The sequence below is a fragment of the Marmota monax genome, unplaced genomic scaffold, assembly GCF_021218885.2.
Source record: "Marmota monax isolate L192 unplaced genomic scaffold, Marmota_monax_Labrador192_F-V1.1 WCK01_AAM20220418_F8-fsc00081, whole genome shotgun sequence".
In the NCBI taxonomy this organism is placed as follows: Eukaryota; Metazoa; Chordata; class Mammalia; order Rodentia; family Sciuridae; genus Marmota; species Marmota monax.
Genome location: NW_026695234.1, coordinates 6,518,159 through 6,536,623, shown reverse-complemented (window position 1 = coordinate 6,536,623; position 18,465 = coordinate 6,518,159). Strand labels below are relative to the sequence as shown.

Below are 18,465 nucleotides of genomic sequence, written 5' to 3'. Positions count from 1 at the left end.
CCTTCACTTTAGCATTGTTTTGAGCTTTAAGTAGTTAGTGCAACAGTGCCTGGCACATGGAAAGTATTCAGTAAATGTTATCTAAACCTCTAGAGTCCTTCTACTTAGAACTTCCTTTCTCTGTTTTTCTACATAGGGTTGCCATAGCAAGGAGACAGTTTGCCTGAAAAGATGAATAATAAATAGGGCAGTATCAACACTTAGGCCCTGGTTTTCTATAATGGTAGGTGGGTGTTAAAGGGATGGCTACAGGAGACCTGCTTTACACTAGCTTCTTTTCTGACATCACTCCTGTTTTCTGCATTCACTGACATGAAGGCAACATGATTTTCTCCCTAGCAGTGAAGTACACCTTGAAAGGCATGAAAGAACTGCTCTGAGGGCTCTGTACCCCTTAGTGTGTTGGCACGGGTGGGTGAGCTACTTTAATCCCCTGCCCCATTCTCTCTAAACAAAGTGGCATTAGCCAAGAAAGATGCTGTGTGGTTCTTGATGAGTAAGCCGATCAGGGCAGAGTTGTTTGCTTGTAAGTGGAAGCTTTTTGGCAGTAGCTGCAGGGTACATTCTCCATCAGAACCATTATGTAAGCCTGGGTCTTGCATTCCCAGTGATAAAATGCTTATGCAGTATTACAACTAATTAAGTCACAATGAAGTCTAATCAATAAGGACTCAAAAATATTGTCCACAAGAGATTTCTATGCACTCACTAACACTGCAGTTTTTTTTCATTGTAAATTAATTTTCCTTCAGTTAAATAAATGATCTTACTATGTTGCTAGGAGAATAAGGAAAACCAGGCTTTGATAAGTAGGAATCCCAGGGTTTTTTCAAAATATGCTGTTACTGAATGAATTTGATACCCAAAATATTTGAGTTATTGTCTTCCACTGGTGGGAGGGGGAGTCAGAAAAAAGCATCTGCTGACACATGTGGTCAGGCACATTTGTCTCATCTTCTATGATAGCTCAGGAAAATGTACATTTTCAAGTTATAATGACAGTGCTACAAATTTAAAGAGGATTTATTGAAGGCTGAATTGACTTTATACCACCTAGATAATTCTTGTATAATTTGGCTTGGGGATTTTCCTAAGGGATACTTTCTGGGATGCTCTGATAAGTTTAACCCCCAAATAGTCTGACTGATTTTGTTTTGTATGAGACACAGAAAGTCAACTCCTCAGAAGGCCAAAACACCTTTAAAAACTAGAAGTCACTTGACCTGATCACCTACACAATAACTCAAATAACAAAAGCACATAAAACCAAGTGAGTTACCTATCACTTTAATCATATAATACAAAAGTTTAACATAAGTGATTTAACATCAGTGACTCAGTAGTAATTTAGCTTTTTATTCAAAAATATTTACTGCAAATTTATATCCTACTGGGGGCTTTTTAAAGTTTTATGTAAGGTATTAATGTGCAAAACATAGTACTGCTATCAAGGGGCTGACATTCTAGCAGGGAAGGGAGGAAGAACTCCAAATAATTCTAAGACTTCGTGGTGTGAAGTCAATTCAGCTTTCAATAAATCATCTTATAAATTTGTAGCATTGTCATTCTAAGTTGAAAGCATACATCTTTAGCACGTATCAGGACCCCTACCACAGGAAGCTTCTATCAAACAAAAACTTAAAAAAGGCATAAAAACTTCTAATTGTGAAGATACTTCATTCCACATATTGCTGACAATAAAGAGAAGCTTAGAATTCTTGAATTAACCATATCCATTGTTGATCATGGTATCCCATATAGCTGGATACTCTGGAATTTAACTTGGATAGAAGCAGCTAGATGATATAGCCTTTCATCCCTGTCTCTCAAGTGTTAATTTAGCAAACTATACCAGCTTTGTTTCTTACAGAAAAAATGGACAAATTCAGCTCAAGTCTATGATACCAACTTAAGAAGAGATCTTGTTCTTAAGGACTTCCCTCAACACATAATCTGTAGAACAGTGACAGCACACCTGACAGGCTCTTACCTCCACAAGAAGAATTAACTCTCAAGTCTAGCAAGGCACAACCGTGCCCAGAAACAGTCGCTGTTAACAGGAAGAGGACTCAGCAGTCTCTGGGCTTCTTTCACATGAACTTGAAACCTCATGGTATTGGAAGGGTATCTCAGTTAAGAAAAGAATGAATAATCTTAGGAATTCATGTTCTCCTCTCCTTTTGACAGTACCTTCTGATGGGTCCTAGGATTCAAGGCAACGCCAAGTGCATGTACATTCGGAGGCAGGAGAGATCATAATGGTAATATAGCAATATAAAAATGTTAATTCATTTCCTAGACTGGTTTGTTTTCTCTACTTAATCTTAACAAAAATTTTTGTTCCTAGTTAGGGAATTGTCTGAGATAAAAGAGTGACTACATTTAGGATAATCAGGTGGGCTTTCTCTTGAGTCTTTAAGCTTTCACACTAACTTATATTATAAATATTAGTTCTTTCTAAGTACTTAATGTAATATGGTTTATGTCTAAGCACTAATAGACAGTGGGGTTGACAGCATGGCTAGCTGTTTACCAAGATCCACCCTCTACAGCCTGCTCTGCTAAGGCTTGAGCAAGAATATTTTGCCATGATCTGAGGATGTGGGGGTGGAGAGTACAGGAGATTCAAGCTGCTCACAGGAAATACTGTGGACATTGGAAAAGCAGAGGAAGTGGTTTATTTATCTTGCCCTTTTTTGCAATAGCGTGGTGTAGCAGAACAAACACTGAATTTAAGTAATGACTAAGTTACTTATTACCTATGTGGCCTTAGGGAAGTCAAGTAATTTCTTTAATCTTCAGCTTCCTAAACTTTATTGGCAAAATGATAAAATAATATATGCTATAGTTATGTTGCTCAAATTAGATCAAGTATAAGAAAATATCTGATAAACTCTAAAACTCTAAAGAAATACTAATATATATATATATATATATATATATATATATACACACACAAACACACACACACACACACACACACACACACACACGGTACCAGGAATTGAACTCAGGGCACTTGACCACTGAGCCACATCCCCAGCCCTATTTTGTATTTTATTTAGAGACAGGTCTCACTGAGTTGCTCAGCACCTCACTTTTGCTTTAAACTCGAGATCCTCCTGCCTCAGCCTCCCCAATCACTGGGATTACAGGTGTGTTCCACCACACCTAGCTAATTTCTTGATACTACTATTGATATTATTATTTGAATAAGCATATCCCCTCTGAAAGAGCTTTTGTAGTCAACATTTTAACAAACCTGTGCATTAATTCATTCATTTAATAAATACTTATGAGTGCCTACTAGAACTCAGTCACTATCCTAAACTGTGAGAACCTAGCAGTCAACAAAATACAAAAGCTTAGTACAGTCAAGTGATACTGGAGGTCAGAGGTAAGAGACAATATATACTGTTAGGTCATGACAAATGCTCTGAAGAAAAAGCAGAGTTATAGAAAAAAATGTCGGTCAAACCTCAGCACCATATAAAAAATGAAATAAAGATATCATGTCCAATGTCCACCTATAGCTATATATATATATAAAAACGTCGGGGATAGTCAGGAAAGGCCCCTCTGAGAGGACAAGAAAATATTTGAGGAAACAGGAATGTATATGCTTATAAGGCGGAGAAATAGCAAGGATGCCTCTGTGACTGGAGTTCAAAACCTTAGATGAAGAGCAACAGAAAATGAGATCAAGCTGGGCGCAGCAGTGCACACTGGTAACTCCAGCTACTCAGGAGGAGTATCAAAAATTCAAGGCCTTCCTGGGCAACCTAGCAAGACCCTTGCTCAAAACAGAAAATACAAAGGGTTGAATGTAGCTTAGTGGTACAGCGCCTCTGGTTCAACCAATCCAGAAAGAAAGAGGGAGTGCAGAGCAGAGAAATGAGATCAAGGAGGGGAGGGTCAATCCTAGTTGTGCTCTATAGGCTAAAACAATAATGACTTTCAGAAATTTATTCTAAATGTAAATGAAAGTCATTGGGGAGAAATTGGGGCTGCATTCTGACAGAGATAAATCTTACTACATGCCAGACACTATGCTAGATTATAGACAACTGTGAAAAAGACATTTTGTCTGTACTTACTCTAAAGTTTAGTGTGGAAGACAAACAACAAAGGAATTAAAATATAAGGTATGATAAGTATTATGGTAAGGTAAAGTTCAGGGGCCTGAAGAATTAGTAGAAAAATATCTTGGTTCTTACTTCTAGCCCATCTACTTTCTTCTAGATTCTACAATACAGGAATGAATGAAATGGGATTGAGGAAGAAAAAAGTATTTGGGGCAGAGGAAGCTGCTTCCAGAGAACATGATATTGAGAGAACTAGAAGACAATTAGGACGGCTGGTTGTAGATGGGAGCTGATGCTGAAGAGAAAGGTAGGAGCCAGCACAGAGAGGTATTTCCATGCCACTGTTTTTTAAGCAGCAGTCATAAGCTCAGTTCATTAAGTTGTAATCACCATTTTTTAATGGAATAGAATAAAACATACTAGAGTGTACTGCATACAGTAATAGTAAACTTTGCTTTTTTAAAAATACTTTTGTTCATTTGTATGCACATATGTATGTTCTAGGTCACCAGAGAAGATATGTTTTTATTATGACCATAGTAAAAATGTTTAAAAGTCAGTGCTTTAGACATATTAGCACATTAGGGCAACGGAAACCAGTGAAATGTTTTAAGTGGAAAATGGTATGATCAGATTTGTGAGTGTCCAGCATGTTTTGTTTTTATATTTGTATTTTGAAAGGATTACTCATGCAGCAATGTGGAGAAAGGATTACAAAAGGACAAGACTAGAGCCAGAAATCCACAGAGCTGAATTTAGGCAAGAGAGATTGTACTGAGGAAGTACAGAAAAAAATAAAAGTAAGAAGGAAACAAAAGAAAAACCAAGGAAAATGGAACTTTAAAAGTCTTATACAGGGCTGGGGTTGTGGCTCAGTGGTAGAACACTTGCCTTGCACGTGTGAGGTACTGGTTTTGGTCCTAAGCACCACGTAATAAGTAAATAAATAAAATACAGTTATTGTTTATCCACAACTAAAAAAAAAAAAAAGCCTCATGCTCACGGTCCAAAGACCTCTCCTCCCAGTCCTGTCATCACTCCCCAAATTAGTTATTTTCCAGGCCTGTCACTCCCAAATTTCTAGGAAATTTATAAATTTTAGAGTTACCATAAATTCACTCACTTAGAAACATTACTTTGTGCACTATTAATTAGCCTATGTAATAAATAAAACAAAAAGAGATACTATGTTTTAAGCAACCTATAATTTAGGGTAAGTGCCAATTATATTTACTGATCAGATAATGGAGACCATATCACCCTAAGGAACCTGAGAATGACCAGGTCACCACAGACTTTCCTGTGACCAGCAGATACCATGACCAAGTTTCCTTTAAAAGAAGAGTCTGAGAACCCTAAAAGTATCTCTCACTCTTGAGATGACCCACATTCTTCCTTGAATGTGTGCCTTGCTCTCTGAAATAAATATCTGTCTTAAGAGCTAAAATAAATTAGCTAATTAAAGTCATTTCTGCAATGTTTGTCAAGAACCCCACAACTGGAGAATGTGGTAACTTGGAAGCAATGAGAAAAAAGTGTTTCAGAAGGTCTTTACCTGACTTAAAAATGAAGTAAAAAACCCATATAAAAAGTGGGCAATCCCAACTGCACAGGGGGCTGAGGCAGAAGGATTTCTTGGGCCCAAAAGTTTGAGACCAACATGGACAACAAAGCAATATTTTTTTAAAAAAAAAAAGTGGCAAAAGTCCTAAAGAGACACTTTACCAAAGACAGGCAGATGGCAAGTAAGAATCAATGGGGGAGACTGAGGCAGGAGGATACCGAGGTCAAGGTGAGCCTGGGAAACTTAGCAAGACTGTCTTGAAATATAAAAGAGAGGATGGGGTGGGCGGACATGATAGAGCAATTGCCTAGCATGTGCAAGACTAAACAAAATAAACAAAAATAAAACAAAACCCCAAACAATGAGATATCAATATATATCTATCAGAGTGGACAAAATCCAAAATGCTAATACCACCAAAGCTGGTGAGGATATAAGCAATAAGAACTCTCATTCTCCGAAAAATGGTACAGCTACTTTGGAAGACAGTTTGTCAGATTATTACAAAACTAACCATATACCATATGGCCCCATAACCAAGCTCCTTGGTATTTACCCAAATGAGCTGAAAATTTATGTCCCTACAAAAACCTGCACAAGGATGTTACAGCAAATTCATTCATAATTATCAAAACTTGGAAGCAACAAGGTAAAAGGATAAACTATGGTTCACCTAGACATTGAACTATTATTCAGCACTAAAAGGACATGAGATATCTAGCCATAAAAAGACATGGATGAAACTAATGTGCATGTTACTAAGTGAAAGAAGCCAATCTGAAAATGCTACATACTGTGATGTTTCCAAATATGTGGCATTCTGGAAAAGAGACAATAAAAGAATAAGTGATGGTGAGGGAAATGGGAGATGAATAGGCAGAGCCAAGAGGATTTTTAGGGCAGCAAAACTATTCTGTATGGTACTATACTGGTGAACACATGTCATTATGCATTTGTCAAAACCCACAGCAAATGCCACATTCAATGAACCCTAATGTACACTATGGACTGTAGACAATAATTCTGCATCAGAGTACGTCCATCAGATGTAACAAAGCTACCACAGTACTTGAAGATGTTGGTTGAAGGGAAGTGTCGGGGGTAGGCACAGAAGGGTATATGGAAACTCCATACCTTCTGTTCAGTTTTTGTGTGAACCTAAAAGTGCTCTAAAATATAAAATCCATTTTAAAGGGTAAGGAATGGTGAAGCACTAAAAACTGTTGGGAGGGCAGTAAGATAAAACTCAAGACAGGCAGTTGATTGAAGACAAGATCATTGATGACCCTGGCCAGAGCAATCTCCTGGAACACCTCTTCTTCCTTTTTATTAAAACTGGAGAGAGAGATGACTACTTCCTTACTCCATTCCCTTCCATCCTCTTCTCTGAGCCTTTTGTTCCTACAGCTCCGCCAAAACTACTTCAAGATCAACAGCCTCCGCGCATCTAAATCCAACACTTGCTCCAGTCCTCTTGCTTCACTTGGCAGCACCACTCCCCATGGCTCCTCAGTCCCTTCTCCATTATCTTCATTTGGCTTTTTTTAAGATAAGCTGACCTTGGCTTTCCTCACTAGCCACTCTTATAAACCATCTATACATTGATGATTCCCAAATATACTAGTCTACAACTCTCCCAAATTTAACTGCTATGTAATATCTCAATTTAGATGTCTAACAGGCACATCAAACTTGGTACGTCTAAAACAGTGCCTGCCACTCTGTATGAAACTATAATGGTGGATAGTATTATTGTATCACATTATAATATAATAGTGACCATGTGTTATCTTTTTCCCATGTTATACCGCAGTCTCAGAACTAGCCACCAATAATTGTCATCTGAATTATTTTAAGTTTCCTTCTAATTGGTCTCTTTCCTTCTGCCATTGTACCGTTTGGCCTACTAGAAATATAGCATCCACAGCAATAATATTTTTAAAGTCACTCTAAGGGTTGGGATATAGCTTAGGGATTCAGCATTTGCCTAGTGTGTGCAGAGCCCTGGTTCAATCCCCAGCATTGCAGAATAAAGAAGTAAATAAAAAAATAAAAAGGTCACTGTAGGGCTGGGGCTGTAGCTGGGCTGGGGCTATAGCTCAGTGGCAGAGCGCTTGCCTTGCACATGAGTTCAATCCTCAGCACCACAAAAAATAAATAAATAAATAAATAAATAAATAAATAAATAAATAAAGATATTGTGTCCATCTACAACTAAAAAATATTTTTAAAAAGTCTCTGTAAAATTCTTTCAACTTTTTTGTATGTCTGAAAAATTTCATAATACAATCTAAAGGAAAAAACAGGTCAGATTACATCATTCCTCTGTCAAAATCCCCCAACTGTTTGCATTTCACTCAGAATAAAAAGCATAGTCTTTAACTAAATGGTAAAATTCAGCTCCATCTTACCTCTCTGGTCTCTTCTGCCTCCTGGCTGTCCCCCTTTCCTTTAGAGCACACAGACCTGCTTCCTGTTACTCAAATACTCAGGCATGTTCCCTCCACTGGGGCCAGTGCACCTGCAAATCCCTCAGCCAGGGACTCTCTTCTGCAGACGTCATAGCTTAAGCCCTCACTTTCTTTCAATATTTACTTTTCCCCACCATATCTTTTCAAATGACCTCCCACCCACCATCCTGCACTCCTCTATTTCATTTTTCTCACAGAATTTATCATTGTCTAATATACTACTAAGTCATGCATTCTAAGGCAACTTAAAGTTAAATCTAGTTCATGTTTCACCTACTTATTCTAAAATGCAATTCCCATGTGCTTATACTTTGCTGCCAACCCAGGCGACATATGTTCTTCCTTAAAATGAAAACAGATGATTAAGCAAAGTACACTACTTTCTATATTATCTCTAAAATATTCTCTTATATGCATATAGATGGAGAAAAAAAATTAGATTCTGGGTATCTGGTATCTGTTTCCAATGTCAAATTTTTCCAAAAGCTACTTACCCTACTGCCCACTCATTTAAAAAACATTTTTTTTATGAGAGTCTGGAGTACGAATATTATAGAAGTAGGAAATGAAGTAGTAGAAGATTAGGATGCAAAGCATGCTTTATCCTTAGCATTTAAAACCACATTGCGGAGTTGGGTGCCATGGTGCACGCCTGTAATCCCAGCTGCTCGGGAGGCTGAGGCAGGAGGATTGCAAGTTCCAAACCAGCCTCAGCAACAGTGAGGTGCTAAACAACTCAGTGAGACCCTGTCTCTAAATAAAATACAAAATAGGGCTGGGGATGCAGCTCAGTGGTTGAGTGCGCTTGAGTTCAATCCCTGGTGCCAAAAAAATAAAATAAAACCACACTGTAGGCTGGGGTTGTGGCTCAGTGGTATAGCATTTGCCTAGCATGTGTGAGACACTGGGTTCAATTTTTAGCACTGCGTATAAATAAATAAAATAAATGTCCATCAAAAACTAAAAAATATACTTAAAAAAACACACACACATATTGCAATGGGGCTCTAACAAATGGAAACCCTATGTTATAATGAAAAGGGGATGCGGTGGGAGGACGGAGGTGTAACAAGAATATTTATTGTATTGCCTACTGACCTTTATATACATTATCTCATATAATCCTTATAGTAATACCCCTCCCAAAACTCTCAGCCAATTTATAGATGCAGAAACTAAAGCTCAGACAGACTTAGTAATGTGTAAAGTTCAGATTCAAACACAGGCAGGGCTATCTGGTGCTGATGTAGATATTACTCTGTTCCTACCAAACCTTGCCTCTTGGAAGCACCAGGAAAGAAACTGGAACTAAGAAAGGTTGTTAAATGGGCCATTTATACTCCATCACTAAATTCCTGGAATAACTTGGCATGTCTGACTTTCCATGAACCCAAGTCACAGCTGTGTATTGGCAGCTCCCTTACCTGTGGACATAAAAAATGGGATGCGGAACTTTCCACTCAGCACCCGGGCCCGCAGATTCTGCAGTGTGCTCCCATCAAATGGCAGGGCACCGCACACAAGCACATAGAGGACAACTCCAAGACTCTGCATCCCAAACAGAGAGTATGTACAATTAATAGCATCAGAGGAAATAAAAAAGAGGCCATTTTGGTATGTGTGTTAAGATGATGATGAGTCACACAAGATTATCCAACAAACTTTTTCTGTTTTTATGACAGATAATATGGGGCATTGTCAAGACCAACCACCTTCAGAATAGTTAACATTCTTCTTTGCTTCCAGACCTGTATTTGGGGTCATATCCCAAACTTTTCTCAGTGCTTATCTTCTAGGGATAAGGCAAAGCAACAACAGAAAGAATCACTGTTTTTGACAAGGGTGCCCATCCACACTGGCCCTTGGGGCTCTTTTGCAGATTCCAAGGGGTAGTTTGAAACTAATGTTCAGCCCATAAGATGAATATTAGACAGAAGACTGCTGAAGAATGGGAATTGAAGAACAGGTGACCATGCTCTTCATTCACATGCAGAATTATGTGTCCTCCAGGATGAGGACAGTGCCACCCAGTGATGGGGTGGATGGGGTTGAAGAGAAGGCAGTTACTTACCCAGATGTCCACTTTAGGCCCATCATACTCCTTTCCTTCAAAGAGTTCTGGTGCAGCGTAGGGAGGGCTGCCACACCAGGTCTTCAGTAGCTGCCCAGGAGTGAAGAGGTTACTGAAGCCAAAATCTAGAAAGGCAAATGGACACAATTCATGTCATCACAACCCAGCAAACACTAGTCTCTAGTCACCAGTGCAAAGGTCCCCAGATGATTAAGTGTGAATATCAAATGAAAAAAGAGAACATTTACAAACTACATAAACAATCACTTGAAACTTAAAAATAAAATAGTGAAATAGAAATATAGACAAGCTGGAATGTAAAAGGTACCTGGTTAACTAAAGTAAGAATGACTGGTTTATGTCAACAACAACAACACTGATCCCTTCATAAACCTAGGCAGAGTGGGGTAGGTGGTACTTATCCCTTTAAGAATAAAAATAAAACGGAACATTGATGTTTAGACTGCTTCAAAATCAAAATACATGAAGCCTCCTCAGTTGGACCAAAAATTCTTATTATTTTTATTTCTTATGACAAACACAAGCACAAATTATGACCACTTAAAATTACACAAAGTGATGTTATCATTGTTAAGGAGGCTTATGCAAGATGAAGAATATATTGGGCATGGTGGCGGACTCCTGTTAATTCTAGCAACTCAGTAGGCTGAGACAGGCAGATCACAAACTTGAGGTCAGCCTCAGCAACTTAACAAAACCCTCAGCAACTCAACCAGATTCTGCCTCAAAATTTTAAAAAAGTGGGGGAGTGCTGGGACTGTAGCTCTGTTGTAAAGTGCCCCTAGGTTCAGTTCCAGTACTGTGGGGGGCTAAAAAAGGAATATTTAGCTTATTTATAAAGTGAACCAAGAACACCTGAACATTTTAACTTCAATTCTCTTTGTGTTTCAATACTTTCGCCCCATTTTGCTTTCTCTCCTTCTTACTATTTTAAGAAGAAGCGAATGGGAGGTAGAAGGGGTTGGATCTTTAGGAGAAATAATAAGAAAATGAGCAAGGATGTCAGGCCAAAGGATAGAGTCACCGAAATACAGTTTTATTTATGAACAAGTCCCTATGACAGGCTAGAACTCCCTCATCCTCACTTCCGGTGGGAACTGCCTCCTGCCTCAGGCTTACCATGCGTGCTCCCTGCAGCCACAGCAATACTAAAGGACAGACATCCACCTAGTCCCTGGATCTTGTTGCTCCCTTTCCTGGCTGTACTCCTCTGTTGATAACTCTGCTTCCTTTCACTGTTTGCTATCCTTTCTTCTACCTTCTGTAGAAGGTACTTCCTCATAAGCATTTGCTGGTTCTGACTGTCTTTCCTTGCTCCATATTTTCTTAACTCTTCTTCTCCCACAGCTTCCATTATCATTTGTTTGATTATAATTCCCCAAATTTACATTTCTGGTCCTGGAACCAGATTTTAGTTCCTGGCATTAAACTTCTAATTCCTGCTTGGAAAGAAACACTAGAAACCCACCATTTTCCAAAATCAAGTTTGTTCTTCCAGTGCTGCTCCTCCAGTAAGGCCTCATTAATGGCATCACCATCTCTATTATAGGAACACTGGAGTCACCTTGAATTCCTTTCTTCATTTCATTTCCCATTTTGAGCTGCTTCTGCACCATAAGCATGTCTGGTCTGTCTCCTGCTTTCTCTTTCCAGTCCTATCATCTTTCTCTTTCTTTCTTTCTTTCTTTCTTTCTTTCTTTCTTTCTTTCTTTCTTTTTTGGTTATAGATATACATAATACCTTTATTTTTTATTTTTTTTAATTGTAGATGGATACAACATCTTTATTTATTTATTTTTATGTGCTTCTGAGGATTGAACCCAGGCCCTCACATGAGTGAGGCAGGCGCTTTACCGCTGCGCTACAGCCCCAGCCCCTACCTTTATTTTTATTTGTTTGTTTATTTATTTATTTATTTTTATGTGGTGCTGAGGATTGAATCCAGGGCCTCGAATGTGCTAGGTAAGTGCTCTACCACTGAGTCACAATCCAGTTCCCACCATTGTATTTCATACTCTTCTCACCTGTGGCCTAAACTGATGCCACGCTTATTACCAAACATCGTTTCATTTCCCAAGAAGCCAACTATTCACAACATAGGGAATGTTACACAAATCAGACCTGTTACTTCCTTGCTCAAAAACCCTTGGTGGCTCCCTTCTGCTTGCAGAAGGTCTTCATCTCTCGGCTTGGTAATATAAGATCCTTCCAATTCCAGTCCCTTCCCACCTTTCCAACTTATCCCCAGCCATACTAGCATTACTAGACTACTCCCGTCCTGTGTTTACATGCCTTTCTTAGCTATTTCCTTTCTGTGCCGTGCCTTTCCTTTCTTTTCCACCTTTAAGATATCATTCATTTTCAAGGCCCAGTCAAATATTACTTCCTGTATGAAGCATTAATTGATTCTCAGCAGAAAATACCATGTGGAAGGCTTTCTCCTCAGTGCTTTGTTAGGGCAAATTTTGCTTAAATACAAAGCCTTAGAGTTAGGAGTAAGAACAATACTTGGAGTGATTATAGAAGACCTCTTATAAGGTTTCCAAGAGTAGAAGATCTTGTTTGGTATATAATAGAAATAAGAGCAAGTCATCAGAATTTGTTCCTGTTGTTGATCCTTACTGAAATCTTGCATTTGGTCATTGGGTCTAGCTGGTGAAGCCAGCTATTTGGCTGTATGTAACATACTGGGAAAGCAGATGCTAACAAAGGCAGCCTGAGTGTCCCAATTCTTTCTTTAATGTACCAAACCTATAGGATCTGGCCCAGCTTCGCTTTTACATGTGCATATTATTATAAATTGAAGTTTCCTAGAAAGCATACTGTTATCTTATCTTCCCTTCAGCAGCTCTTTACAAGTACTTCACATTAATCTTCACTGTTGCTATGCATCTTGTAAACTAAAATTCTGGCTAGTTCACTGCCTATTCAGTTATACTTTATTTTCTAAAAGTTTAAATTATCCATACAGGAGAAATGTGAAACTATTAACATATACTAACTCTGGAACTCATTTTGAAAGTTCAGTTCCTTCCAATTGACATTTCAGGAACTGAACAACTAGAGAAGGAGAATGCCTCCTTTCTATTCTCTTAGTGGCTTGCCTTTGGGGACATTTTGCTAGACATTTTAAGAGAACTAGCAGGGGGAAAAAAAAAAGGAGCTAAAACCCAAACTAGTCTCCTTTAGATTTGGTAAAGTACTAGGGGAATGCTAGGGTTATGTGGTAAGAAGTAGAAGTGAGACGGGGTAGGTGGGTAACAGATAAGATGTGGAACAGAATTATGATGATTTTTGCTGCTTTTAGTTAGACAACTGAAAAATAAATATGATGCATCACCAAACATGGAAGAGAAAATTCTCAAAACTAAAATTAAAAGTAATGAGAAAAAAAGAATTGAAGAAGTAGTCTCACTAGCTTACATCAGAATACCAAAGAAGCAAGTAAAGAAAAGCTTTAGAACTAAGTTTGAAGCGTTACCTTGGACTTGGAAAATCGCATTTCCATTCACATTTTGTCTCTGAAATTGCTTTTATTTATATCTTTCATTTTTTTTATTTACTAGAATTTCTTATTCTCCATTTCTCTTTTACAAATCTCTCAAATATTTCCTTATTTTCCTTCACTTATTTATTGAACTTGAGTTTATAGAACACTTCTTATGGGTGAAGCAATGTGTTAGTTCCTATGAAGAACCAATAGCATAACAGATTTAATTTTGGCACATAAGTCAAAAAGGAGATAGAACTTAGTTGCGTGGCCAGGATCTGGAGAGGCAGGGCAGAAAGTGGAAATGGAATGCTATATGGAGGGGAGGGCCAAGGGAATATAAGCAGGGAAGGACACTTAGAACTAGCTTGCTAAGTTCAAAGAACCATAAAGAGACTGCTCTGGGTATGACTGCTCTGGGGCTTGTACAGGTAGGTGACAAGAATTTTCCGTATGAATGAAGAGTAGCATCAGGCCAAATGAAGTATAGCTTTAAATGATAAAACAAGAACCTCAGACTTCATCCTGTAGGTCCCTGCTTTTCTTTTCTTTTTTTTTAAATATTTATTTTTTAGTGGTAGTTGGACACAATACCTTTATTTTACTTATTTATTTTATGTAGCGCTGAGGATCAAACCCAGAGCCTTGCACATGCTAGGCAAGTGCTCTACAGCTGAGCCACAATCCCAGCCCTTCTCTTTTCTTTTGAAGGAAAGAAAGAAAAGAAAAAAGAAGTTTTTTCCCCCAAATTTAAAAATTTTATTAGACTTCAGATATAAGGAATCTGATTATGAATTAATTATAACCTTTGGTTCTTGGCACATTCTCACTATCTTCCACTCAAGGACTGTTTTTATTTCCCCTGTAGCTTGAGGTAAAAAATAAGAAATATAGGAAACATTCCATAAAATTCATCAATTTATAGCATACAGTTAGTTTAAAGAGTTGTACAACCATAACCACAGGCTATTTAGAGCACTTTTATCCCCCCCAAAAGAAACCATGTACCAATTAGCAGTCACTCCCCATTTCCCCAAATGTTTCTCCAGAGCCCCAGTCCTGGTGTTGTTCACTTTCTCTCTCCATAGACCTATTATTATGGACATTTCACATAAATGTAAATAGACATGCTTGTGACAAGTTTCTTTCAATTATTATGTTTTCAAGGTTCACTCATGTTTTATCCTGTTAGTACTTCATTTTTTTATTGTTGAGTAATATTCCCTAGTATGAATATACCATTCATCGATGGTTAGACATTCAGGTTGTTTCCACTTTTCACTTGTATGAAAAATACTGCTATAATCATTCACATAAATTTTTGTGTTAAAGAGTTTTCATTTCTCTTGGATATACACCTAGGAATGGAACTGCTGGGTCACATGATAACTCTGCTTAACTTTCTGAGGAGCTGACAAACTATTATTCAAAGTGGATGCTGATTTTACAACCCCATCAGCAATATTCAGTGTTCCAATTTCTCCACATCTTTGCCAATAATTGCTACTGTCTTTTTAAATATTATTATTAAGCCATACTAGTGTGAGTGAAGTGGTATCTTACTGTGGTTTTGACTTACATTTCCCTGATGATTAATATTGTACATCTTTTCATAAGCTTATGAAAAAATGCTGTTTGCATATTTGTATGGGAAAAATAGCTATTCAAATCTTTTTCTCACCTTAAATAAGGATGTCTTTTCATTATAAAGTTTTAAAAAATTTATTCTGGATACACATTTTTAATATGATTTACAACTATTCAACTATTTTCTCCCAATCTGTGGACTGTCTTTTCAATTTCTTGATGGTGTCTTTGGGTGCACAGAAGTGTTTTCTGTTTTAATTTTTAAGTGTTTTTTTGGTGGTTCTGGGGATTGAGCCCAGGGCCTTGTGCATGTTAGGCAAGCATTCTACCACTGAACTACATCCCCAGCCCACCAGAAGTTTATATATATATATATATATATATATATATATATATATATATATATTTTTTTTTTTTTTAAATTGTAGTTGGACACAATACCTTTATTTATTTATTTTTATGTGGTACTTAGGATCGAACCCAGGGCCTCGTACCTGCTAGGTGAGTGCTCTACCTCTAAGCCACAACCCCAGCCCCAGAAGTTTTAATTTTGATGAGACTAAATCACCTAAATTTTCTTCTGTCACTTATGTATTTGGTGTAAATGCTAAGAAAATGTAGTTCTTTCTGAAGAGGTTTGAGGACCAGTCTCAGAGGCAATAAGGAGCTTGAAATTTTGGAGCAGACAATGACATGATAAAAATTAATCCAAAAGCAAGATTAGCTTGGGTGTGAGAGCAAAGACTTGTGTTAAAGTGGTATTAGTGAAACCGAGAAGGACAAATCAAAAAATATTTTGAAAAGAGTAGACAGTACTTGGTAAACAAACAGAAATGGGATGAAAAAGAAGGAAAAGTAGAGAATATGGCCCTGAAATGTTTGGGTAGATGATAGACTTTAGCTTCTACTTAGAAGCTGACTTGGGAAGGAAAAAGAAATTACTATATCATATGTTTTAAATTTGAGAAGGTAATTAAAAAATTTAAGTAGAGATGTTCTGAGGAAGTGAGTTTTAATAAGTGTAAAAATACTGCTGAAAAAATAAAGAAAAGGGGTGAACAGTATTATTTAAGAAACACCCAGAGGTACTTCCTACTCTCAGGTACAAGAATAGCAAGAGGATGTAGCACAAAGGAGAGAGAAAGGCTGAAGGGAAAAATCAGAAAAACAGTTTTATAAAAAGAAAGTTGAAGCGAGAAAAATATTTAAAAAAAGGAAAAGGGGGTATACAGTATCCATATAATGTCATCCAAGTATTGTGCAATTTTTATTTTGGGGAAACAAAGATAACATAATTATTATCTATTAGGAATGGTATTATTTCTGCCAGGCACAGTGTGGCACATGCCTGAAATCCCAGCAACTTGGGAGGCTGAGGAAGGAGGATCACAAGTTCAAGTCCAGCTTCAGCAACTTAGCAAGGCCCTCAGCAACTTAGTGAGACCCTGGTCTTAAAATAAAAAGGGTTGGGGATGTAGCTTGGTGTAAAGTGCCCCTGGGTTCAACCCCAGTACAACCTCTAATTTTTTTTAAAAAATGGCTTAATTTCCCCCTCAGAATTTTTGTTTGTAAGTCATAGGAATCAACTATAAACCAATTCATATTCATTCTGAATGATCAGGAACAAATCATTGATGAGTAAAATAAGGTATTTTATATCACATTTGATGCTAAACAATAAATAATAACCGTAAATTATTAGTAAATTCAGAGTACTTAGAAATGAGCAATTTGCTGCAGAGTTGAGTGCTGAGACTCTTGAAGGGAGTCCAGTATCTCCAGAAGACCTAGAACTGATGTCCTTGATTCATTTCTCAGTATAGTTTTCCCATTTGGTCAACACTCTAAATTATATGGTATAAAATAAATGAATGTTTAAAGGACACTTTATCAAGAGCTATGCTACATATAGTACCTCATATTTATCATTATTTTTGCAAGTCTGACGAAATAAGGCTCAAAAGTTGAGACCAGGCTCAAGTTTAAAGGTAAAAATAAGAAAATGCTAGATTTAGCCTATAATGGCAGTCTAGTGCCTCTCACATCCGTGCCCACACCGTGCTTTCGGCATTGTGTGTATGTTTATATTTAGGTAAATGAATATCAAATAGATTATTTTTATTACAATTTTCATGTTTCTTTGTTATTACAGTCTGCTAGTTTGTCATTTTATTGTTGACAATTAACTCTTTGGTCTTCACTATATTCCAAAAGGCTATCGTGCTTGTGTGTTTACAAGTTTCTTTGAAAAGACTGCACTGGCAAGAATTGTAGACACAGTATTACGAGTGAGGAAAGGATGAATATTTCAATAAATGGCATGGAAACAATTGGTTATGCATAAGAAAAACATTAAACAGGATGTCTACCTCACATATATCACAAAATCAATTCCAGGTGGAACACAGCCCTCATATGAAAGGCATAAGTATGATAATTTTTTATAAAATAATAATAAAGGAGAATATTCTTATGGCCTCAGGGAATGAGAAATTCTTAAGAAACAAACAAAACACATTAATCATAAAAGAAAAAGTAGTGGGCTGGGGCTGGGGCTCAATGGTACAGCGCTTGTCTTGCATATGTGAGGCACTGGGTTCAATTCTCAGTGCCACATATAAATAAGTAAAATAAAGGTCCATTGATAATTAAAAAGTATTTTTTAAGAAAAGAAAAGAAAAAGTAGTATATTTGGTTACAGTAAAACTATTCTAAACTGTTTAATCATTAAAAGACATTTTAAGAAGAACTAAATGAGAAATCACAAAGTGAGATAAAGCAGAGGACTCATACATAGACAACTGAAAAGAAATTAAAAACTCATATAAATCATCAGGACAGAGAAATAGCCCAGTAGAAAAATGGACAAAAGAACTGTTTAAGAAGACAGCTGACAACAGAGAGAAAGCACACAAGTGAGCCCATAGACACAAAAAGCTCAACCTATTTAAGGAGAAAAATAAATTAAAACCACAACAAGATAACTGTTACACAGTCAATAGGTTGACAAACATTAAAGAGTATAGTAACAGTAAGCACTGGAGGGGACACCAAGCAACTGGAACTCTCATACAGACCAGTTTGGCATTATTAAATGAAACTGGCCTTTCAACTTCACCCCTAGGTGTATACATACTCCTGTGTTTACTAGTGCAGATTAATGTCACAGGGAATAC

At 37.3% G+C, this 18,465-nt stretch overlaps 1 protein-coding gene across 7 annotated transcripts in view; it reads right to left on the bottom strand.

Moving 5' to 3' along the window:
- Window positions 1–18,465, bottom strand: part of Sik3 (SIK family kinase 3) — a 243,456-nt gene that overhangs the window by 43,117 nt on the left and 181,874 nt on the right. For all 7 annotated transcript variants that reach the window (XM_046438715.2, XM_046438716.2, XM_046438717.2 and 4 more), the window contains 2 exons: window positions 10,192–10,316; window positions 9,545–9,668 (listed from right to left, as the gene is read on the bottom strand). In XM_046438715.2, the coding sequence (XP_046294671.1) occupies window positions 9,545–9,668; window positions 10,192–10,316 (249 nt within the window). The remainder of the gene's footprint in view (window positions 1–9,544; window positions 9,669–10,191; window positions 10,317–18,465) is intronic.